We start from the raw sequence: 25,605 nt of genomic DNA, 5'->3' as shown, positions 1-25,605 counted from the left end.
GGAGTTAAGTGATAATGATGAGAGCCTGAGTATGGAAAGAAGAGAAGGCAGATTTGAGAACTTTATAGGTAGATAAAATTAGCAAAGTTTGGTAATGGATTGGATTTAGAAGAATAGTAAAAAGGTTGAGTTATGGACAAGGTTTTTTGCTTAGTTAACAGGACAGGTGAAGTTACCAATAATTAAGGTAGAGAATACACAGCAAGCAGTAGGGGGTTTTTTACTTAAAAATTTTTTTTTATTATGGAAATTTAAGACATTCATAAAAATAGAACAATATAACATACTCTCATGTACCTCCTGCCCCGCTTTGACAATTATCAACCTTTTTGCCAGTCTTGTTTTATCTAGCCTCCCTCTTTTTATTTTGAGTTGATAAGCAATGTAAAGTTAGTTTATTTTTTTTAAATTTTTTAAAATTAATTTTTATTGGAGTATAGTTGATATACAATGTTGTGTTAGTTTTAGGTGTACAGCAAAGTGATTCAGTTGTACATATACATATATCCACTCTTATTCTTACTCTGTAATAGGCCATTACAGAGTACTGAGTAGAGTCCCTGTGCTATACAGTAGGTCCTTGTTAGTGATCTATTTTATATACGGTAGTGCGTGTATGTCAGTCCCAATCTCCCAGTTCATCCCTCCCCTCCACCCCCAGCCTCCCTCTTTTTTTGCTGTAGTATTTTATAGAAAGTCTAGATATATCATTTCATCTGTGAGTCTTTATGTATGCTTCTCTAATTGGTAAAGACTTTTTAAAAAACATAACCACAATGCCATTATGACACCTAACAAGATTAACAATAATTTCTAATATATGTATCTCTAATACCCAGAGACAACAGGTTTTTAAGGAGCAAATTTTGGAAAAGAGTAGATGAGATTACCCAAAGCGGTAGATCAATGTGAGAAAGGAAAAGCGTTCAGGACCGAATCCTGTAGGGTACCAGCGCTTAAGATGAGCCCACCAAAGAGACCAAGAAAGGAGAGTCAAAGAGGTGATGAAAATATCACAGAAACTGGGGTAGTAGAGTTCAGGAAGAAGGAAATGATTGCTACTGTTAAAAGCAGCAGAGATAGTCTGTAGAGTAGGAGTTGAAAAGCATCCGTTGGATTTAGGAAGTAAGATGGCATTGATAATCTTAGCAAGAGCAGTTTGAGTGGAGTGTGGGAGACAAAAATCAGTGGACTAGATAAAGGAGTGCATGAAAAATGAGAAAAAGGAGATGACTAGTATAAGCTATTCTTTAAGAGTTTGGATGAATAAGGAAGAAGAGAGGCAATAGAGAAGACACAGCCTTAGATTGGAAGGTAACTGGGGGAGACAGGAGGTGTGAGCATGTTTATAGACTGAAGGGGTGGGAACCATCACAGGGGGAAAGAGAAGTATTATGGGATAACTGAAATAATGTGGCTCAAGGAGAGCAGACAGCTGGGCATGGGATTGAGGATACCTGGAGAGGAAGAGGGAAGAGCTGGTATGTAGGTAGAAAAATTTGTAGCAGAAATGGAGTATTATAATTGAGGGAATTATATTATTATTATAATATAATTATTAATATTATTATAATTGAGGGAATCAGACCCACTGTCCTCAGATCCCTTAAGAATGAGAGGTGGAGGGCTTCCCTGATGGCGCAGTGGTTGAGAGTCTGCCTGCCGATGCAGGGGACATGGGTTCGTGCCCCGGTCCAGGAAGATCCCACATGCCGCGGAGCGGCTAGGCCTGTGAGCTATGGCCGCTGAGCCTGCACGTCCAGAGCCTGTGCTCCGCAACAGGAGAGGCCACAACAGTGAGAGGCCCGCGTACCGCAAAAAAAAAGAATGAGAGGCGGAAATGAGGACTGAACAAGGGGCTTCAGGAAACTGGTAAAGGTTTGGAATATTGAGTGGAAAGAAAAGAGAGGTAGAAGACAAAGAAAACATTAGTCAGTAGTGCTAAGCACTTGGCGACTGTGGTTGGAGACCACAACTATAGTGATAATACTATTTTTCTGTGATTTTTCTCAAGCAGTACTCAGCTACCTGGGTGTAGAAGTAGAGAAGGTGGTTTGTAGCTGTTTTTCCAAGGCTGGCATTTTATTGGGTAGACGTAGCTAACGGAAATATAGGGTGCAGATAGTTCAAATAACTAATAGTGCATTGGTTGGTTAGGGAAAGAAGGGGATTAAGAGGGGACAGATGGGTAGGTTAAAATGAAGGCATAACAAGACTAGAGAAGTTAGAGATAGATGAGTAGGTTGGCATGTGGTCAAAAAATGAGATGCTGGAGTTTAGGTATCTAATATGGAATAGCTCCAAATTTTGATAGAGATCCAGGATTGAATTAGGTGCCAAAACAGATTAGAAATTAAGGTCATTAGAATTTAGTGGTCAGAAAAACCATGAGGCTGGCCTGTTACAGGAGTTATCTACAAGAACATTCAATTTTTCTAGGATCATAGCAGGAGTTGGATAGAGAAAAAGGATGTGAGCAGGTACCAGTCTTCCGTGAACATGGGGAAATGACCAGGAAGTCAGCGTATGACAGAGATGAGGACAGATAAAGGGCAGTATGGCACCTGCCTCAAAGGAAAATGTGCTTTTGCCTGAGAGTGCAGGAAGAACCAAGATAATACTAAGCCTCTACCCATACCACCCTTTCCTACTGCTGCCTTCCTCGCTGTGCAATGTCAGAGGTGTGAGAGTATGAGCAGCTCCCACCAGAAACCAGTCAGGTTTAATGACAGCAGTGAGATAGAGTCAGCATCCTATGAAGAGGTTGAGGGTATAGGGAAGAGGTTCTAAGGTCTCAGTCAGTGGAAGGCACATTACAAGTAAAGCCAACAGTGAGGAAGCACAAAGCAGTTAAGAAATAGAAGTGAAATCAGGGTAGGAAGTGAAGTGAGGAGGTGCCTTCTGTTCTATGCTGAAGAAGTATAGGTAAATGTGGCATGCCTCAGCCATCCCTCTGGCACAAGTTGTTTTGATATAGAACTGCTTGAATGTCCCAGGGGCAGCAGCATAGGAACATTTCATGAAAGGGCAAAGACTGCCTTGAGAAATTGTAGAGGCGCAGGTATGTTGGGTCTGAGCAAGCCTGCTGGATGGTGTGTGGATAGATAGTGAAGACCCTATTTGGACACAGATGGACCCCAAATATCTACAGCAGCACTGTAGGATCTGGTTACATATAATGATTTTTTAAAAGGCTAATAACCTTCCTCTGGAAAAAAAAACCCAAAACACATCTAGCATTGGCTGAATGAAGAAATGGAGCTTCTTGATTAAGAGGACATTTGGAATCTGAATACAATAAATTTTTGTTTTATGGATATAACAAGAATGCAAGGCTTCGAAAATCAGTATTTATTTAGCATCTGGTGGCTGAATAGCAGTCTCTTGTGACTGAGGATTATTTTCCATGGTTGATTTTTGTGTTCTGAAATGACTAATGGAGCCATCTGGAGTAGGCAGGTTTTAACTCCCTGAAGACCAGAAAAGTGTTATTTGGCTTTCTAATTCTCTACAGTGGCAGGCCCAGTGCCTGGCACTCAAGTATTTATTGAATAAATGAGTGAATATGTGGAAGGTCAGCTTTAGCTTAGCTGTTTCCGTCATTCCCTTGACTTCTATGTAGTAGTTTGTTGTGACCTTAACTTTCTTAAACTTTTTTGTGGAGCTTCTCAATAAATATTGACATACGTATTATGTCGTTTTCTAGATAAGGAAACTGAAGCTTTAAAGAGGTTAGGTAACTAAACCAGTATCTAACAGCTAATAGGTGGTAGAGCCAAAACTCAGATTAATTTCATTGGATACTGAAGGTCAGGTGCTTTCCAGCACACTAGAATTGGAAATGGTATAAGAGGCATAGGAGTGACCTTGTATTTCTTAAGGCTCTCTTTTTCTCTTTCCTTCCCCCCTTAAAACAAATGAACAAACATAAAACTGTAGTCAGTTAACTCAGGCAGGGATGCTTCTCTTTCTCCTACAAGAGCCCATATGACCTGAGGTATCAGTACTGTTTCCTCTGTCTCTTCAGCCACTGGCCAGTGTTCCTCCTGCCCATTCCGTATCCAGGCAAACAGTGGTCAGTAGAGCATTCCTAGAATATTCTTCATTTGAGTAGTTTACTGTCATTTCATGATACTTGTATGTCTCACATTTTTAGATTGTTCTCAAATATCTCTGAAGCATTTTTTAAATTGTGACAAAATATATATAAAATTTACCATTTTAACCATTAACTGTATAGTTCAGTGGCATTAAGTACATTCACATTGTTGTGTAACGATCACCACCATCCATCTCCAGAACTTTTTCATCTTCCCACCCACTTAGTTCCTTCAGGTTGTTGGCAAAAACTTATCTTCTTGAACTTGTAGGATTGAGGTCCCCATTTTCTTGCTGGCCAGGGAACACTTTCAGTTTCTAGAAGCTGCCTGTGGTTCCTTGACAGACAGCCCTCTTCATAGGCCCCCTCATAACTTGGCAGATTAGTTCTTTAAAGCCAGCAAGGGTGAGTTTCTGACTCTTAAGGAGGGCCTGGATCCTGTTTAAAAACGTTCTTCCTGTTAAGTCGGGCCCATGGAGAATAGTGTCTCTTCTCAACTCAAATCAGCTGACTTGGGACTTTAATTACATCTGCAAAAATCCCTTCACTTTTGTCATATAACATAATCTAATCATAGGGGTGGCATCTTGCCATATTCTGTTGGTTAGAAGCAAGTCTCACAGGTCCCATCCACACTCAAGAGGAGGGGATTTTATAGGATGGGGATTTTATAGGATGTGAATATGGGGTGGGAGAGGGCACAGTAGAGTGTCTGCTATAGCTTCCTTTTTTATCCATTTCACAGGGATTTTTATCAGCAATTGGACACCCTTTCCTCAAAATGATTTTTAATCATGGAAGGAAAAAGAAGACTTGGGATTATCTTGAATTTGAGGAAGAAGAAGACAAACAGTTATCAGACTCTATGGCTTCTCTGGCATATCTAGTATTTGTACAGGGCATCAGTATTGATCAGCTTCCAATGGTATTAAGGTAGGAGTTATTGTTTATTTATATATTCTGAAAGGAATAGCATCAAACTCATTTATCTAATGTCCAATATGTGTTTATTAATGTACTAGTACATTTTCAATGAAGTATAAACAAAACCTGTTTTTATGCTAAATATTACTGTGTATAATCCCTTAAAGCCAGTAGTCATCAAGTAGTGAAAGTGGTTGGGTGGGTAGGTGTTGAAATAGACTTAAGGAATGATTGGGACAAGAGTCACAAAGTGTTAAACTGAGCCTGGTTTTGAAGCTGTTAGGCCACTTACCAATAGGGTGGTCTAAATTGCCATCATCTTTTCACTGGATTATTAATGTAATCCTGAGTGGATATTTATATATCTACCCTCAATCCCTTTTAATCCAATTTATTCTCAACACATAGAAAGTGAAGCTTTTAAGAGTCGTCCCTAATGAAAACCCTTCAGTGGCTTCCTAAATGGCTCTAAGAATAAAGTCTTAAATGCCTTCCCATGAGACAAGCTTATGCATGATCTGGTCCTTGCTTTATTGTCCTGATTCATCTCCTACCACCTTTCCTCTTGTTTACTGTGCTCCAGTAACACAGATCTTCTGGTTTCTTGTTCACATGTGTCATGAACCTTCCTGCTATAAGATCTTTGTACACGCTTAGAACCATCTTTATCCTAAATATAGCTTTCTGAGGAAAGCCTTCTTTACCACCCAATTTAGGCTGAATCTTCCTGTTACAATGACCTTGACCTTGTGTTTCATTTCCCATAAAGTTTTTAAACTAAATTTTTAATCAAAACTTTAAAAAAAATACATATTTCTATAATGTAACACCTTTTAGACTTTAAGGTCCATGATAATAAAGATTGTGTATTTGTGTTGCAGGCCTTGGGTGTATTTGTGTAATTTGTATATTTAGGTATGAATATACCTGGGAGTATATTTGTATGTAACTATAGCAATAATAGCTACCACTTGCATGTTTACCACGTATTAAACACTATAACAGCTTTGTATACATTATCTAATCTTTATAATAACCCTTTTAAATAGAGCACTATCTCATTTTACAGATGAAAATAACTAGCTTAGACAAGTTACGATACATACCACCCAGGATCATACAACTAGTTAGTAGGATAGGTGGAATTTAAACATAGTTCTGTCTGACCCCAGAGCATATACCCTTAATCACACTCGACCACCAAAATGACTTAGGTATGTATATTAGTGTGCTAGAGCTGCCATAACAAAGTACCACACACTGTGGATAGCTTGAAATAACAGAAATTTATTATCTTATCATTCTAGAGGTTAGAAGTCTGAGGTCAAGGTGTGGTCAGGATTGGTTCCTTCTGAGGGCTGTGCAGGAGAATCTGTTCCATGCTTCTTTCCTAGCTTCTGGTGGTTTACTGGCAGTCCTTGATGTTCTTTGGCTTGTAGATGCATCACTCCGGTCTCTGCCTTCACGTTCATATAGAATTCTCCCTGTGTGCTTGTCTCTGTCCACATTTCCCTTTTTTATAAGGATACCAGTCATACTGGATTAAGACTCATATTAATGACCTCAGTTTATCTTGATTACCTCTGTAAAGATCCTGTCCCTAGGGTGGGGGGGGTTCCTGCTCTGTCCCTGCCCATCACTACCCCAACTTTTTAAGAAAGAGAGACTTTTTCTCCATATAAGGTCATATGCTGAGATACTGGCAGTTAGGACTCCAGCATATCTTTTTTTTTTTTTTTTTTTTTTTGCGGTACGCGGGCCTCTCACTGCCGTGGCCTCTCCCGTTGCGGAGCACAGGCTCCAGACGCACAGGCTCAGCGGCCATGGCTCACGGGCCCAGCCGCTCCGCGTCATGCGGGATCTTCCCGAACCTGGGCACGAACCCGTGTCCCCTGCATCGGCAGGCAGACTCTCAACCACTGCGCCACCAGGGAAGCCCCAGCATATCTTTTTTGAGGGGATACAATTCAACCCATAACAGTATTTATGTATGTAAAACTAAAAGTGTGTGTGTATGTGTGTGTGTTTATATATACATTTTTTTTTCTATTTTAGCCCATCATACCTTTTGCAGTTTAATATGGGGCATATTGAAGTCCTTTTACAAAGGTAAGATCATTTAGATGGCATCTCAGAATTAAATAGTAATGTTAAAATAGTCCTTGTCAAGATCAGGGGAGACTACTTTCTCTTTGCCAGACCCTAGTTAATTAATTGATTATTTTATAAAATAGTGAAGCAGATATTCACAGTAGATATAGAAATGAACCAAGGAGGTTTTTACAACAAAACCTCTTATTTTAAACTAAAGATAATTTTTAAATATTGTCTCCTAAGGAGGTTTCCAGTCATCTGCTTCTAAGGTTTCTTTGCTTATTTCAGAAGTTGATAAATTAAACCACCTCTATCCCACTGCAGCCTCGTCCGATCTAAGGAGGGGTGGTCAATAAAAGAAATTCATCCTTGGTTTTGCTTCATGGACACAATCTGTGAACTGCATCAAAAGGAAGGAAGTGTCTTAACTCCATCTTTTATAACTTAGATTATTGATAGTGGTATCATTCAATAGCTTTTCTCATTTGAGGCACTAATAAGAAGGAAGACTTCCCCTTTTTAAAAAAAATTACCAAGTAACAGGTATGCATAGTTTTCCCAGACAGATATTTAAGAATTTTGCCAAACTCTATATGCTTTGTTTTCTTTTTCTGTAACATGTTTAAATTATCTCTTGAGATCAGTCAGGGCCTTATCCTCTAGGAATACTGGTGACAGTTTATTAATCCCATCTCTTCCCAGGTGAAGGAAGATTTGTAACATGGCAAATGTCCAAAGCCTCAGCCTACAAGGCAGGAATTTCCAAGGGTCTCCTGGCACAAGTAGTTATTAACTCTGTAAATTTACTGTATTATGTATGTCTTAATGATTTTACATTTTTATTTAGCTTCTGTTATATTCATAAAATGAGAATATGTATTGATTTCAATCTTAAGTTCTATAGTCTTAAGATTTCCAAACTGTTTAGTCATTGAGCCAAAAAACATAACATTTTTAATTCCTTGTATGGTTAGAATAAGAACCTGGAGCCTGAGATAATATTTTTTGCCACAGATCTTAAATATTTAGTTAACAGTGATTGTAAAACTTAATAATCACAAATGGAAAGCATTTATATATATATATATATATATATAAAGAGAAGATCTTACCGATTAATCAATTAGAATACTTAGTATTATATCAGGTATAATTGATTTCTTAGCAGTTACTGTTGAAGATCTACTGATCTGATACCAGGAAATAAGCCCTGAATGGGCTGCTTTTGGTTAGATTTGGATATCAGTAGCCAAATCAAAAGACAGATCAAAGGTGGGTTAAGAATTTTGACTAGGTTCTTCAATAGAATTTCTCCTTAATATGTATTTTTTAAGTATTTAAATTTCAATTTTTGCTTTATTTTTCCTAAAATGAAGAATAATTCTGAAGCAATTTAGAAAACCATGTTGATAAATTTTAATATTCTCTTCCAGAACAGAGGAGTCTGTTTTCTCCAAAGGATTGGTAAGATTTGTTTGCACCCATTATAATTTAAATACATAGTCATGTTAACAAATACAGCTGTTGACTTTACCATATATGTATCTCTGCGTATATTTTCATCTGTAGTATCTGTTGGAGAATGGTTTATTGAGAATAGAGGACAACAGTCTACTTCACCAGTATTTAGAAATCAAGAGTTTTCTTACTGTACCTCAGGTAAGTAAAATATGTATTCTAATCTCGAAATAAGCCCCTTTCCTATTCTGAACTTAAGTAAAGGTCTTTTCAGACTCCTCTCTCACTTTCTTCTCCATATCCTTTGAAAACTCTAGTGCCTTGCCGTCCAATAGAACTTTTTGTGATAGTAAAATTGTCCTATTATCTGTGCCATACAGTTTGAAAGCCACTAGCCACATTGAACACTTGAGATGTTCACTTGAAATGTGGAACTGAATTCTAAATTTTATTTAATTTAAATTAATTTAAACTTAAATAGCTATATGTGGCTAGTGGCTTCTATAGTTGACAGCATAGCATCTAGTGGAAAAATATAACTTGTGTCCTCAACACTTTGGTTCTGTAGAAACCCTGGAAAATGAAGGTCCTTTACTTTTTTTTTTTTTGGCGTTACGCGGGCCTCTCACTGTTGTGGACTCTCCCGCCGCGGAGCACAGGCTCCGGACACGCAGGCTCAGCGGCCATGGCTCATGGGCCCAGCCGCTCCGCGGCACGTGGGATCCTCCCAGACCGGGGCACGAACCTGCGTCCCCTGCATCGGCAGGCGGACTCTCAACCACTGCGCCACCAGGGAAGCCCTCCTTTACTTTTATCATAACTCAAGTCCTCAGAACTCCATCAAGGCGTGTATAACTCATTACTACAAAGACATTTGTTTTTCCCTCCTGTGATTTATTTTGCCTGTTTATTAGTTATACTGTTTGTTAGTTATCATAGCCAAGTAGGTCTTACCGTAGATGTCAATGTAGAAAATTGTTTTTCCACTATTTAAATAGAAAAATATGGCTTTTGTTAGTATAATAAGCCTGATTATTTTAAATTAATGGATTATATTTCTGTATGTTCGGTTTCATTTTTTTTGCCACTCTAGACATAATTGAAAATTACGTCTAACGATATACTTTGTAACACCCACTCAATAGCACTTACAAAATGGATTGTACTAAGCTCCCTGTAGACAAAACAGTAGAATGAAAGGCTCAGGGAAAAATTTACTTCATCTTTAAATCTCTTGCCCTCATTTCTCTGAATTTTTAGTGTCCATTGATAATATAGTTGTTTCTTTGTAGTCAATATAATCTAACGTTTGAATTAAAATTTTTTTAATTTCCAGGGCTTAGTCAAAGTAATGACACTCTGCCCCACTGAGACACTGGTATGTAAATGTCTGGAACTAAATGAGTTACAGTGAGAAATTTTAATAAATAATCTTTAGTTTATATAACAATATTATTTGTTCCATTTTAGAGGAAAAAGGGTTTAGCTATGCTTCAGCTGTATATTAACAAGTTGGATCCACAAGGCAAATATACTTTATTTAGGTATGTATCAGTGGTTAATTGCGAAATGTGTGGTTGATTAAAAACCAAATTAATGCCATTAATTATTCTAGGTTACTGTATTTCGGTATGTTTTACATGTAATTCTTCTCTACTTGGAAGCCATATCATAATAAATTCTCTTCTCTGTGATAGGTAGTGAAGGGTTAATCAAAAATTATGGCTACATATATATATATTACATGAATAATAGTATATATTTCAGTTTAATTGAAATACTCTAAAATTAAAATAGACTTAGAAGATTAAACTGAGATTGGTGGGGCTCCTGCTAGAGCTTTACATATGTCAATAATGTCCATTATTCACAGTTGAAATTAATGGCTCTGGAGTTATAACTTTTTTTTTTTTTTTTTGGCGGTACGCGGGCCTCTCACTGCTGTGGCCTCTCCCACTGCGGAGCACAGGCTCCAGACGTGCAGGCTCAGTGGCCATGGCTCACGGGCCCAGCCGCTCCACGGCATGTGGGATCCTCCTGGACCGGGGCAGGAACCCGTGTGCCCTGCATCGGCAGGCAGACTCTCAACCACAGCGCCACCAGGGAAGCCCTGAAGTTATAACTTTTGACAGGCTATATACACTTTAACAGTGGAGCTTATTAATAGTACTGTTTGAGGAGGAAAAGATTCTAGCAACTCTCTGAGTTGAAGATCAGCAAACTTTTTTAAAGGGCCATAAGTAAGTATAGTCTTTGTGGGCCACACGGTCTCTGTTGCAGCTGCTCAACTTTGTAGTGGGGGTAAGTGTGTTCCAATAAAACAAAACAGGCAGTAGGCTGGATTTGGCCTGCAGACCTTAGTTTGTTGATACCTAGGTAATAAAAATGAGTTAAAACCAAATTGGGGCAATGTCAGAGTGCTAAGGAGTGTTCTTTGGGATTGGCCAATACTAGCACTCTTGATTTTATCTTTTTTTTCATTTCTATTGATAGAGTCATAGCAGGTTTATGAAACCTCAGTTTGATGCTTATGTCTTCTGCCAGCTTCCTATTCTGATCTACCTGTATTCCTACCCCAAAATCTCCCCCTTCTTCTTAAGCTCATTACTGAGTTTCCTTTCTTTGCAATTAAGTTAGTCTAACCAGACTAGTCTAACAGGGAATAATTTGGGGAGTTTTTAGGCTATTACACTAGTGACCATCCTTGCCATGTTAAATCATTGCAACTATATGCATAAAAAGATTCAAATTTGGTTTAATAGAAATTTCGTGTCGGAAAGACCCAGTTAAAATAGAATTTGCCAGTTAGTGAGGGCAGAAATCATAATAGGTGACTTTGTAATTGGTTGATCACCTTGCTAATCGTATGCACTGGTTTTTGTATTCCTAGAAATAGCACATGCCCCATTTGAATTTGTAAAACTTTCATTATCATTTAATTATAATGCAGCCTAGATAATTTCAAATGTATTGTAATTTTGCTTTAAAGGTGCTTATTGAATACAAGTAATCACTCAGGTGTGGAGGCCTTTATTATTCAAAATATCAAAAATCAAATTGACATGTCATTAAAGGTAAGAGCATAACTAAGGTGTCATTTATCAATTTATTTTGTAGGATATATTTATTCATTTGTGGAATTTATTAATGTGGAATTTTGCTCTGTGGACGTTTTATATCTCTAGTATTAGGGTACAGGCATACCTCAGAGATAGTGTGGGTTTAGTTCCAGACCACCATGATAAAGCAAAAATCTCAGTAAAGCAAGTCACACAAATTTTTTGGTTTCCCCAGTGCATATCAAACTTAATTACACTATATTTTAGTCTGTTAAGTGCAATATTATATCTATAAAAAACAATGTACATACCTTAATTTTACAATACTTTATTTCTAAAAAATGCTAACCATCATCTGAGCTTTCAGTGACTTGTAATCTTTTTGCTGGTGGAGGGTCTTGCCTCAATGTTGATGGCAGCTGACTGATCAAGGCGGTGGTTGCTGAAGGTTGGGGTGTCTGAGGCAATTTCTTAACATGAGACAACAATGAAGATTGCCACACAGATTGACTCTTCCTTTCACGAATGATTTCTGTGTGACATGCAATGTTGTTTGACAGCATTTTACCTACAGTAGAACTTCTTTGAAAATTGGAGTCAATCCTTTCAAACTCTGCCACCGCTGTATCAACTAAGTTTATGTAATATTTTAAATCCTTTGTTGTTATTTCAACAGTCTTCATAGCATCTTCACCAGGAGTCCATTCCGTGTCAAGAAACAATTTTCTTTGCCCACCCATGAGAAGCAAGTCTTCATCGTTCAGATTTTATCATTGAGATTGCAGCAATTCGGTCACATCTTCAGGCTCCACTTCTAATTCTAGTTCTCTTGCTATTTCCACCACATTTGTAGTTACTTCCTCCACTGAAGTCTTGAACTCTTCCTAGTCATCTTTGAGGGTTGGAATCAACTTCTTCCAAACTCCTGTGAAGGGTGATATTTTGACCTTTTCCCCATGAATCAGGAATGATTCCGGAAGGTTTTCAATTTGCTCTGTGCAGATCCATCAGAAGAATCACTGTCTATGGCAGCTATAGCTTTATGAAATGTATTTCTTAAAGAATAAGACTTTAAAGTTGAAATTGAAATTACTCCTTTTTCCATGGGCTGCAGAATGGATACTGTGTTGGCAGGCGTGGAGACAACATTAATCTCATTTTACATCTCCATTAGAGCTTTTGGGGGATGAGGTACATTGTCAGTGAGCAGTAATATTTTGAAAGTAGTCTTTTTTTCTGAGCAGTAGGTCTCAACAGTAGGGTTAAGATATTCAGTAAACCATGTTATAAACATATGCGCTGTCATCAAGGTTTTGTTGTTCCATTTATATAGCACAGGCAGAGTAGATTTGGCATGATTCTTACAGGCCCTAGAATTTTTGGAATGGTAAAGTTTAAGCATTGGCTTCAACTTCAAGCCACCAGCTGTATTACTCTGAGAGTCAGCCTGTCCTTTGAAGCTTTGAAGTCAGGAATTTTCTCCTCTAGCTGTGAAAGCCTAGATGGCATCTTGTTTCAGTGTATGACTGTTTTCATCTACATTGAAAGTCTTTGGGTTAGTATAGCTACCTTCATTAATTACCTTAGCTGGATTTTCTGGATAACTTACTGCAGCTTCTATGTCAGCACTTGCTGCTTCACCTTGCACTTTTATGTTCTGGAGATGGCTGCTTTCCTTAAATCTCAAGAACCAACCTCTGCTAGCTTCAAGCATTTCTTCTGCAGCTTTCTCACCTCTCTTAGCCTTCATAAAATTGAAGAGTTAGGACCTTGCTCTGGATTACGTTTTGGCTTAATAGACTGTTGTGGCTGGTTTGATCTTCTATCCAGACCACTAAAACTGTCTCCATATCAGCAATAAGGCTGTTTCACTTTCTTATCATTCATGTGTTCACTGGAGCAGCACTTTTAATTTCCTTCAAGAACTTTTCCTTTGCCTTCACAGCTTGGCTTAACTGTTTGGCACAAGAGGCCTATCTCGGCCTTCGACATGCTTCCTCACTAAGCTTAATCATTTCTAGCTTTTGATAAATGAGACATATATGACTCTTCCTTTCACTTGAATACTTTGTAGGGTTATTAATTGGCCTAATTTCAATATTGTTGTGTCTCAGGGAATAGGGAGGCCCGAGGAGAAGGAGAGAGATGGGGGAATGGCCAGTCATTGGAGCAGTTGGAACACACACACAGCACGTTTTGATTAAGTTCATCGTCTTATATGAGCGTGGTTCATGGTGTCCCAAAGGAGTTAACGATTGTAACATCAGAGATCACTGATCACAGATCACCATGACAAATATATATTAATGAAAGTTTGAAAATTTTGAGAATATCAAAATGTGACACAGATGTGAAGTGAGTAAATGCTGTTGGAAAAATGGTGCTGATAGAGTTGCTTGACACAGAGTTGCCATAAACCTTCAATATGTAAAAAATGCAGTAAAGGGAAGTGCAGTAAAATGAGGTATGCCGGTATATTTTTTTCTCCATTTCTACTCTTTTTTAAAAACCTGGATTTTGAAATTTGTTAACTATAGATTTAAATTGTATTAATTTTTAAAACTGATAATATGACTTTTTTGTTTTGCTGTATACTTGTGAAATGTTAATGGAAACTGAAGTCTATTTGTGAATACTCAGTAATTCCATATAGAGAACAGAGAAAGAGCACACCAGTGCTTTCAAGCTAGCAGAGTTTGTTCTAGGTGTCCAGAAATAGTGAGTGAAAGAATGGAAATTAAAGTTAAAAATATATATTTTAAATGTGTAATAGCTTATTTTTGTAGTATCAAGGTATTAGAAAAACACATATATCTAACAACCTATTATTTAAAGCCTTTCTCAATTTTTCTTTTGCTTCTCAGAGAACATATAACAAATGGTTTACAGGACCGCAGCTGATTTCCCTTCTAGATTTGGTACTTTTTCTCCCAGAGGGTGCTGAAACAGATCTACTGCAAAACTCAGATAGGTGAGGTGACCATTACTAAGGTTCACGTAGTAAATTCAGAATAAAATGTGAAACCCCTGCTTTGGGAACCTAAACGAAAATAAAACGTATTTTTCTGTGATTTTATAATCAGTGGTTAGTTCATCAAATTACATAAAGATTTTCATATATTTAAGTAATTAGATATTATATAAAAACAAAATTAAAAATTCTCCTTTCCAGAACTATGACTAACAGTATGATTTTGTACCTTTGATGTACCTAGCTCATAGAGATTTGGGACTATAGCACTGGTGACTAAACACTAAGAATTTCGTGTATATAACTTATAGAAGGCTTATACATTTGGATTTTATTTCGAGGACATACATCAATTTTTTTCATATACAACATGTAATTTTACTTTCAGTATACTCGAATGAACGTTGAGAAACGGTTGTAAGCATTTTTCAAAGGAATCTTAAAATTAAGGAAACAAAAGACGGTACTCTCGAACATTAAAGATAACAAGTCTCCCTTGGGGGAAAAACGAATAGTAATTTTCACAATTATATTTTGTGAACTTGGAGAACAAAAGTAATACGTTATGTTAAGGGGGTGAGATGTGTGATAAGATATTTTAGCAGTCCATCGCCTCAACCACTTGGCCACCTCGTCATTTGCTGATAAGGTATTTTAAAGGGAGAAGCTTCTAATGGCAAACATAATTGTGGAAATATACCCAAGGTTTTAACTTACCTTTATTCATTGAAATTGTTGATTATATGAAACTGTACTGTATGTAACAAATTATATATTTTTAATTAACAGGATAATGGCTTCATTAAACTTACTGAGGTATTTGGTTATCAAAGATAATGAAAATGACAATCAAGTAAGTGAATTTTTTGAAAAAAACTATTATTCAAATGCATAAGGAGCGTTTTGTATTTTCTTATCAATACCTACTTAAGCCATAATTAATATTTTACCCAGCTGTAAAGCTCCGACAAGTGCCAACAGTTCTTTCAACTTGAAGTTAATTCCCAGGAGCGCTTACCACCCCACATCCAGCCTTCCCTTTTCTTTTCCTGTTGTACCTCTGCTCTCTTGCTATAAACATTGCTTAACCTTGTTAGGTAGATAAGTTGCAGCTCCTAACTTAACTAACCTTTTGAAACTCAACATATATTTGCGTATCTTGTTCATTAACCGCCATCTATTGCTCATGATTTAAGTCTGAGCTATATAAAATAAAATCATCTGATCATTTGATATCCCCTCATCAGAAATGACAAATTGAAGCATTTTCAGCACTAAATCCATTAACAGCACCTTTTGAATAATGTGTAGGCAGTTGAAATTTTTTAAAATAGTGCACCATTAGAGGTATTCAATAAATAGAAAACTATTTGAGGGAGATTTATCATACAGTAAAATTACATTTGCTTTTTATCTTCTCTTTCTACCTACTCTATTCTTTTTTTTTTGGCTGCATTTGGTCTTCGTTGCTGCGCTTGGGCTTTCTCTAATTGCAGAGAGTGGGCAGGCGGGCTTCTCTTGTTGTGGAGCACAGGCTGTAGGTACTCGGGCTTCAGTAGTTGTGGCTCTCGGGCTCTAGAGTGCAGGCTCAGTAGTTGTGGCGCATGGGCTTAGTTGCTCCGCGGCATGTGGGATCTTCCTGGACCAGGCTTCAAACCCGTGTCCCCTGCATTGGCAGGCCGATTCTTAACCACTGTGCCACCAGGGAAGTCTCTACCTACTTTATTCTAATAGTTGCTTTTTGTGTATGTGTCATCTTATTAACTGTAACTACCTGGATTACATGCGTGGTTAAACTTTTTAGGAAGTAATAAATGAAATGCAAGTAATTGATTTTTATATAAGAATGCCAGAGGGTTTTTTTTTCTTTTTTAATTTAAGTAAATCATAATTTGGGATCAAAAGTTTATGGAAAAAGTAGTAGTTTCCTTCCCTCAAACATAAAGGCAAGTTGAAAGAATTTTACAGCGATCACTGATGTACCCACCACCAAGATTCTACCGTTAACATTTTACTCTGCTTTTATCACTTATCCATCTCTCCACCCTCTATCCATCCATTAGTCTCTTATTTTTTGATGCATTTCAAGGTAAACTGCAAACATCAGCATACTTTACCGTAAATATTTCAGCATGTATTTCATTAAGAAGAGTTAAATATTTGTCTATAGTTTTTCTTTGAGTTAAGTTTACATAAAATGAAATGCCCAAATTTTAATTGTACATTCACTGAGGTTTAATAAATGCTTAGATCTGTTATCCAAATCCTTACCAAATATAGAACATTATTATCATCACAAAAAGTTCCCTTTTATCCTCTCAGTTAATTCTGACGTCATCATTCCACACCCATCCCTAGCCCCTGCCAGTGGCAGCTCTATTCTGGCCAGGTGCTATCATTTATTCTCCCCCCCCCTCACCCAGCGGTACTCAGGCCTCTCACTGTTGTGGCCTCCCCCGTTGCGGAGCATAGACTCCAAACATGCAGGCTCAGCGGCCATGGCTCACGGGCCCAGCCTCTCTGCGGCATATGGGATCTTCCCGGACTGGGGCACGAACCCATGTCCCCTGCATCGGCAGGCGGACTCTCAACCACTGCGCCACCAGGGAAGCCCTATCATTTATTCTTCACTATGCTATAAGTGCTCTTTAGTTTTTATTTTTCATAGACAGTGTTAGCACAGGAAGGATCTTTAACTTGCACAAGGGCATATACCTAGTAAGTGGCAGAAATAGCTATGACCCCAGGCAGTGACCAGAACCTTTGAATCACAAACTAAATCCTGACTCCTTTTTTGTGATAAAAAGAGAAAGATAACAAGTAAATTCAGTGGCAGTGGAAGCCCTGAGGCTTCAGGAAGATGTCCTTAGAGTATGGTATGAGTTTTTACTTTCATCAGGATGAGGCCATACCTAGAAATGATCTGATTTGCCTGACAGGACGAAAAAGAATCTTTTTGAATCTTTTTGATTAAGAGTGAGCACAGTGTACTACAGGGGCAGCAAACGGGCCTCTGCCTAGAGAGGGAAGGCAAAGCAGTTTTAGCATTGTGCAATGTCTACTGTGATATCCACAGATAATGCCTCACATTTATTTGGCTTGAACATTGTACAGTGAAGAAAAGGATACAACCAGCTTATAAGATTGCTTTCTTATTTAATGGTTTTTAAAATTTTTTCTTAGGGATCAAATATTCCATAGTATTGCCATGCAAGTTACTGTAAGAATTATCATACCAAGGAAATTGGCCAAAAAATCAGTCCAAGATGGCAACCTAACATCTTTGAGGCAGCTTATTCATCATGGAAGCATTTCTTCCAAGTGCAGTCACAGTAGGTCATGTACATAAATGAGAGGCAAATCTGTCTGCTGTGGTTAATCAAAAAATAAGAGCCTTCTGAGTTTTAGAAATTGTGAGTAAAGGAGAAACAAAATGACACTCTAGTGATGCTGAATTGTGGGTAGTTTTATTCAAAAGGATTCCTACCAGTACCTATTTTTGAGCAGTTAAGTGTGCTGAGGTGGTAACTAGTCAGATGAAAAGCTGAAAAGCAATCAGAAAGGTGTATAGAAAAATTAAATAAGAACAGGATCATTAAAATACAAAAAATGATTCATAATTGAATAATAATCCACTTCTTTCCCTGCTATATTGGGTTACTGTCAACTGACTTATTCTTTTCATAAATCACTCCCCTCCTTACCTTACTATTTCATGTCTCTTTGCATAAGTTGAAGGCACTTTCTCCCACACTTCAGTTTGACAGAACTTCTTGGACCTTGAACCTCCATCTATCTGTACTGATAAAACCAACTTAATTTTTAGACCCAGTGTTCCCTACTATTTGGTAGGTATCTTTAAGTAAGTGTTAATTGTTTAATTATAGTAATTTTTTCTGATACATAGGCCATAATAATTTATCCCTCACCGTCTGTCCCATCTGCTCATATCCTTTCCTGTCCACCTGCTTACCTATTCTTTTCCTAAATAATTTGTGATTGTAATATGTAGAATGGGAGCAGGGTCAAGGGAAGCAATGTAAGATTGTAAAGGCCAGAAGTATGTATCAGGAATTTAAAAAAATTGAATTATGTAATGTATGCATATATGCTTTTCATTTAGGAAAACACAACAAATATCTGGCATACAAACACATACTTATAGTTCTATATAATCCACATTTTACGTTCTCATTTAAATTGTTTCTTTCTTCAAGATTAAAACATATCCCTTGTGTGTTATTTGCAGATCCAAATGACTTAAGGTTATGCACATTCCTTAATATTACAAGTGATAGAAGTTCTACAATATTACTTCATAAATAAGAAGTGATACACAAATTAGAAAAGGGAAAACTGGGTCTTATTCATTTCCTTCTTTTTATTTCTTCATTATCATGGTTGACTGTGTCCTTTGCAAGGTCCCTGTCTGTTCTGGCAATAAATTTCACTGTGGTATAAAACTGCGTTTTCTCTTTTGTGAGACAGGCTGCAGTGAAATTTGAAATGTATAGTTAAGCTCTAGAACTGAAAAGATCTCAGAACTACTCCACCAGTGAGTTACTTGGGTATAAAATTTTAAAGTAAGCATTTGTGAACATTTCAAATTTTTATCCTTAGTACTATTTTTTAACATCTTGTTACTTTCTAGACACTGAAGATAAAAGAAATGTTAAGATGATTTTCTGGGCTTCCCTGGTGGCGCAGTGGTTGAGAGTCCACCTGCCGATGCAGGGGACGCGGTTTCGTGCCCGGGTCCGGGAGGATCCCACATGCCGTGGAGCTGCTGGGCCCGTGAGCCATGGCCGCTGAGCCTGTGTGTCCGGAGCCTGTGCTCTGCAATGAGAGGCCCGCGTACCACAAAAAAAAAAAAAAAAAAAAAGATGATTTTCTTCGTAGTGTTTGTTTTTTTTTTAAAGATCTAGTAATCTTAATGTAGGAGAGAGAAAATATTCTTATTTCCATAGCTTCTTCACTCCTACATGCTTCTAAAAATATTACTGTTGTTCATCACATGAAAAATTTGTGGAATTATGCTGAACAGAATGTGCACAAATTTTCTTTAGCCTAATTTTGGCACATTTTATTACCTTATTATAAGTTTTAGATTATGGGCTGTGTATTAAATTATTGCCATTAAGAACAACTGAAGTCTTAATAAAGACCTCCTAGTGTTACACTGTCCAATAGACAGTAGCCACATGTGACTATTTAAATTTTATTTTTTTAAAATGTTTAATTAAAAATTCAGTGCCTCCTTAGCATTGGACAGGGCCATTCTAGATGATTGTTTCTCAGCATATGGTCCTAATCAAAATCAGCTGGGTATCTTATATAATTCGATTTGTAAAAAGTCTTGATACATACTTGTTTAGATTGATTTTTAAAATGCATGAAGACATAATATGTTAATTAAAAAGGAAGTATAAATACAGCACAGATTGAAAAACAGGAAGAAAATTACATGAAAACATACCAGTAAATTTGGAAACGTCAATAAAATAGAATTTGTTAGAAAATATAATCTAACAAAACTGCCACAATCTACTAAGAGAAATCACAAGGTCAGATAATTTTTACCATAATTTCAAGAAACAGATACTCAAGTCTTATATAAAATGTTCAAAAGACTAGAAAAAGAATAGTTGTGCTTAATGTTATGCATCTGTTTAGTAAGATATAACCTTAATACCAAAGCAGACTAGGATAGTATGCTGAAGTAAAGTTACAGGCTCATCTCACTTATGAATATAGATACTAATATTACCAAACCAGATCTAGCAAAAAAAAATTTTTTTTAAGTCATTGGACTAAGTTGGTTTTATTCCAGTAATGTGAGGTAATGTAATTCATAGGTTAAAGTAGAGGAAATACATAGTTACAGGAAAAGAAAAAGCATTTGATACATTCAATACATAATCGTGATAAAAATTCTTAGTCAACCAGAAAATAGTTTTATTTTAATTGCAACAAAAATATGAGATACTTAGGAAAACATGTAAAAATATGTATAAAACTTTTTGAGGAAAATTATAATACTTTATAGAGAGATATAAAAAAATATATAAGTAGAGATTTGAATACGTATGTGGATGGAAAGATTTGGTGTCTTAAAGTTGTCAGTTCTCAAATTAATCTAAAAATTCAGTATAATTCAAAACACCCATTAGTTTTTTAAAATGGAATTTGATGATTGATTATAAGTTTCATATGGAACAGTTAAGGGCCGAGCACCTTTGAGGAGCAAGGTGTGTGGACAGGAACTTGCCTTGCCAGATATCATAATTTATTATAAAGCCACAGTAGTTTAGAGTAGTATTGCCATGGGACTGGATAGATTGACTAGTAGAAAACAGTAGAGAATCTAAAAATAGATATCTGTGGAAAATATATATAATAGATATATATGATGCTGCTGCTAATGGTAGCTTACATTTATTAAGAACCATTTGCCAAGTTGTGCTTTAAGCACGTATTAACTCATTTAATCCTCCTGCAAGGTATTACTTTTTAGTATGAGGAAGGTATGAGGAAATTGAGGCATAGTGAGGGTAAGCAGAACTTGCTCAAAGTCACGTAGCTAGTGAAGGAGCCAGTTTTTGCACTTGGGCAATCTCCAAGAGCTAACATTCTTAATTACACCATTGCACTGAACTTCCTGTCTGAAATGGAGATGCCATTACAAATTGGAAGGAAAGAATAGGACTCTTCAATAGATGATGCTGGGTAATTTGTCATATGTATGGGGAAGGGGGGGTTAGATGCCTATTTCACATATACAAAACAAAATTCCAAACAGATTAAAGACTTAACATTGAAAATGGACTTAGAAATTTTTAGAACACATTATAAGAGAAGATCTGTGTGACCTAAGGGTTTCTTAAGTAAAAAAGCACTAACCACAAAAAAGTAGATTGATAATAACATTGAAACTAAAACCTATTCAAGAAAAGAAAATGTGTACAAATTGAAAAAGCCACAAAAAGAGAAAAAAAATGTCTTCCTTTCTCCATCCAATAGTTAGTATCAAAAAAATAACTACAAAGCAAGAAGAAAAAGACCACAAATCAGCAAAATAGGTAAAGGATACACACATTGTAAGGCAGCTCACAGAAGAGGAAACCCAAATGGCCAATAACCACAAGACAAGATTCCCAGTATCACTAGTGTTTATGGAAGTGTAACTTAAAACTGCAGTAAGATACCACTGCACACCCATCAAAATGGCGAATGTTAAAAAAGGTGGGTAGCATAGGTTAGGATCCAGCACAGTGATGAAACAAAGCGGATAATCCTTTTTGGGCAATTTGGCATTATCCAGTGGAGTTGAAGAATAAATACTCTTAACTCAGCAACTTCTCTCCTAAGCTATATAATTAGAGCAGTGTTCTTCAAATTGCTGGTCATAACCAAGCATATTAGAGTCATTAAATCAATTTAGTGGTTCAGACTGGCAATTTTTACAAAATGAAATAGAATATAATTGAAACATCAGGTTGCTTGCACAGATTCTTAGTAAGAGTTATGGTTATTGCAGCAAATTTTGTGGTCAATTGCAATGAACGGTGTTTGAAAGTGGAGGGGATATGACAGATTGGCTAGGAATAAGATGCATGTTGCTTACCAATATCTCTTATGATGTATTTAGTGGTCAGTTAGCAGAAAGGCTATGCTACTGTACAGTTTAACTTTATAGTAACAGTATGTAGTTAATTGGGAAATAAATTGTACCTGCTGTCAGTAAAATTGTGAAGTTTTACAAGCAAATTATTTTAATCTGTATTTTCAGAATGAACTTTTATTGAGGGAGATATATTTTTTTCAAATTCATGACAATAACAAAAATAAGTGAAAAATACAGAAACATGTTCAACATTCAACTGTATCTGAAACTAAAGAGTGACAAAATTCAAAAAAGTATTGACTCTATAATTAGTAAACTTAGCCTTAATTTGAGCCACATTCTAAAAAGAAAGAAAATGAATGTAAGACTTTAAAGCTAAGACTATTTAAGATAGTTTCATCAAAAGTAAATACCCAATGAAAATGATAGTCTAATTTTTCTTGCAAATGAAAGCATAAAACCTTCAAAATTAGAGACAGCTAGAAACAACATGCTGAACTTGTGAATGAGGCCCCCTAATGTTTTGAAAGATGAAAAGTTACCAACATTCTTTTAGTCTCTGTAGAGGTAGAAAAGAAACCTTATTATCAGTGTATATAATTGCGTGTTATTTGGCAAATGAGAAAATGGCTCATTTGGACCTGGAAAGATTATTTTCCCAGCATATACAGTGTTTGTGTCTATTTATTTATTTAGAAGTATGTTTTAATGGTAATGTGATGTTTTATCAAATCTGTATTGCAAAACATGTATGCAAAGGTTATGGTGCTTCTTGATGAGACTTATTATAAATTGTGCAACACTTAAATTGATAGCTGGTATTTGCAAAACAATATGATGTTGTATTGTTTCAGCTCAACCTTACACACACCTAAAGATTACCTACATTTACTGAATTGGAAACACACTGTGGGTCATTAAAACTTAAAGCAGAAAATTTTTTACAGGAATGACAAGTAACAGAACTATGGGCAATTATCTTTTTAAATTGTCAGAAGCACTACCAAAGTTGTTTGAAGTCAGTGTATTTTTTTTTGGAAAGCTTTGGTATCCAAGGAAATCCCTCTGGATATTATAAATATCTTGTAAAAGTGGTGAAAATTGTTAATTTTAAAGGTTCACTGATTAACCAAACTCTTGAAACTTTTTTCAGTGATTAGAGCTAAGCATGACCATTGTATCATATCAAAATTCATTTATTGTTCCTATGGAAAGTTCTAAGTAGGGCATAAGAACTCAGGAATAATATTCATGTTTTTCTAGTTGGAAAGCAATCTTATGTGGCAGATATTTTCAAAGATAATATTGAGTGGCAAAATTGACATGTGTCTGATTTTCTGACATGCCTAAGAAATGAAATCTGAAACCGCAGGAAGACATGATTATATATTTCAGTATGTTAAACTTATCTGTCGGTTGTAGAAGACATTACTGTTATAGAAGGAAGGCTTAAATGTAATTGCTTTAACTAATATATGTTTCTGACATTACTGAATAGAATTTATTAATGAATTCAGTCTGAATATAAAATTAGATTTATTGTTACATCTCATTTCTCTGTTGTAAACTTTTAATCATTACTTTCTAAAGGAGAAATTTAAAACATTCAAGAAAAATGTTTGATAAAAGATACATTTCCTTTTAAAAATCCTGAATCAGTAGTTAGGTTAAACCTGTTGGCTGAAGAAAATTAATTAGTGAAGCTTAGTTATTCATTTACACCAAAGAATGAATATAAGACATTAAATTTATCATTTTGGGAATAAGATTTCAAATAATTTCTATTACTAAGTAGGAGTGAAAGAAAATTTTTTCAACTTAGACCAACTTTTTTTTAAAGGAAACTTTTTCCTGTATTCTGGATATAAGTCCTTTATTAGGTTTGGTTTTTGTAAATATTTTCTTCCAGTCTGTGGCTTGTATTTTCATTATCTTAATAGAATTTTTCAAAGAGCAGAAATTTTAAATTCTGATGAAGTCCAGTGTATCAGTTTTGTTCTTTTAAATGATTTATGCTTTTTTGGGTTCTAAGAAATCTTTGCTTAACCTAAGGTCACAAATTTTCTAATAGAAGTTTTATAGTTTTAGATTTTATATTTATGTTTATGATCCACTTCAAGTAAATTTTTTATATGGTGAAGAAGTATGGGTTAAGGTTTTGTTTCAACTCCAGCTCTATTTGTTGAAAAGGCTATACTTAACTTGAATTGTCTTGGCACCTTTGTCAAAAATCAGTTGATCATATAAGTGTGGGTATATACTTTTGTATTCTGTTCTGTTCCATTGACCTATGTCTCTTCTTTCACTAGTACCACACTATCTTAATTACTGTAGCTTTATAGTAAGTCTTACACTCAAGTAGTGTGAGTCTACCAACTTCTTTCTTTAAAAAAATTTTTGGCTGTTCTAGATCCTTTGCTTCTCCATATGAATTTTAGAATAATTTTGTCAGTTTTACCTGTAGAGGAAAAACATTCCAGTGTTTCTGCTCTACTCTCAGTACTTCACTTCATTTTTTACACTTCTGGTCACCAAATGTGTAGTGATTTTCCCATAGCGAGCAATTTTTTTTGACACCAAGTAGATGTCCTACAATTCAGTCCCCTTCTGACACTCTACCTGGAGATAGCATCAGATTACACAGGCTAAGGGCTCAGTCCCACAACATTATCCCCCTTCCGTTACCAATCATAAGTCCAGGTATTGATCTGTGCTGCTGACAGACTGGCTGTCAGTCAGAGGTTCCCACGACCCCTTCCTCAGGTTCGATTAATTTGCTAAAGCTGTTCACAGAACTTCAAGAAAACATTTTACTTACTAGATTACCAGTTTATTATAGAAGGATGTAATTCAGGAATAGCCAGATGGAAGAGATGCATAAGGCAAGGTATGAGGGAAGGAGCGCTGAGTTTTCATGCCCTCTCCTAAACTACTGTCCCAGCACCTCTACGTGTTCACCAACCCAGAAGCTCTCTGAACCCCATCCTTCTGAGTTTTTATGGAGGCTTCATTACATAGGCATGATTCATTAATTCACTGGCCATTGGTGATTGAGCTCAGTCTCCAGCCCCTCTCTCCTACCAGGAGTTTGTGGTGAGAGGAGCTGAAAGTTGGAACCCTTTAATCACATGGTTGATTCCTCTGGCAACCAGCCCCCATTCTTATTAGGGGCTTTCCAAAAGTCATATTCATGGCTGAAAGGGCTTGTTATAAATAACAAAAGACAGTTTTACTGTTCTTAGGAAATTCAAGAGTTTTAGGAGCTCTTTGCCAGGAACAGGATGGAGACCAAATACAGTATATATTTATTATAAATCACAATATCACTGTACTATAAAGAGTTACACAGTAGTGATTCCATTTATATGACATTCTG

At 36.4% G+C, this 25,605-nt stretch overlaps 1 protein-coding gene across 1 annotated transcript in view; it reads left to right on the top strand.

Annotated features, from left to right (window-relative positions):
- GLMN (glomulin, FKBP associated protein) overlaps positions 1 to 25,605 on the top strand; it is a 42,617-nt gene that overhangs the window by 12,539 nt on the left and 4,473 nt on the right. The window contains exons 8-16 of the mRNA XM_060025547.1: positions 4,845 to 5,032; positions 7,079 to 7,132; positions 8,551 to 8,581; positions 8,687 to 8,776; positions 9,912 to 9,953; positions 10,046 to 10,119; positions 11,565 to 11,649; positions 14,499 to 14,605; positions 15,395 to 15,458. Of these exons, the coding sequence (XP_059881530.1) occupies positions 4,845 to 5,032; positions 7,079 to 7,132; positions 8,551 to 8,581; positions 8,687 to 8,776; positions 9,912 to 9,953; positions 10,046 to 10,119; positions 11,565 to 11,649; positions 14,499 to 14,605; positions 15,395 to 15,458 (735 nt within the window). The remainder of the gene's footprint in view (positions 1 to 4,844; positions 5,033 to 7,078; positions 7,133 to 8,550; positions 8,582 to 8,686; positions 8,777 to 9,911; positions 9,954 to 10,045; positions 10,120 to 11,564; positions 11,650 to 14,498; positions 14,606 to 15,394; positions 15,459 to 25,605) is intronic.

The sequence above is a fragment of the Delphinus delphis genome, chromosome 1 (genome assembly GCF_949987515.2).
Source record: "Delphinus delphis chromosome 1, mDelDel1.2, whole genome shotgun sequence".
NCBI lineage: Eukaryota > Metazoa > Chordata > Mammalia > Artiodactyla > Delphinidae > Delphinus > Delphinus delphis.
Note: the sequence above shows the minus strand (reverse complement) of the source record. Positions and strands in the feature narration are given on the sequence as shown.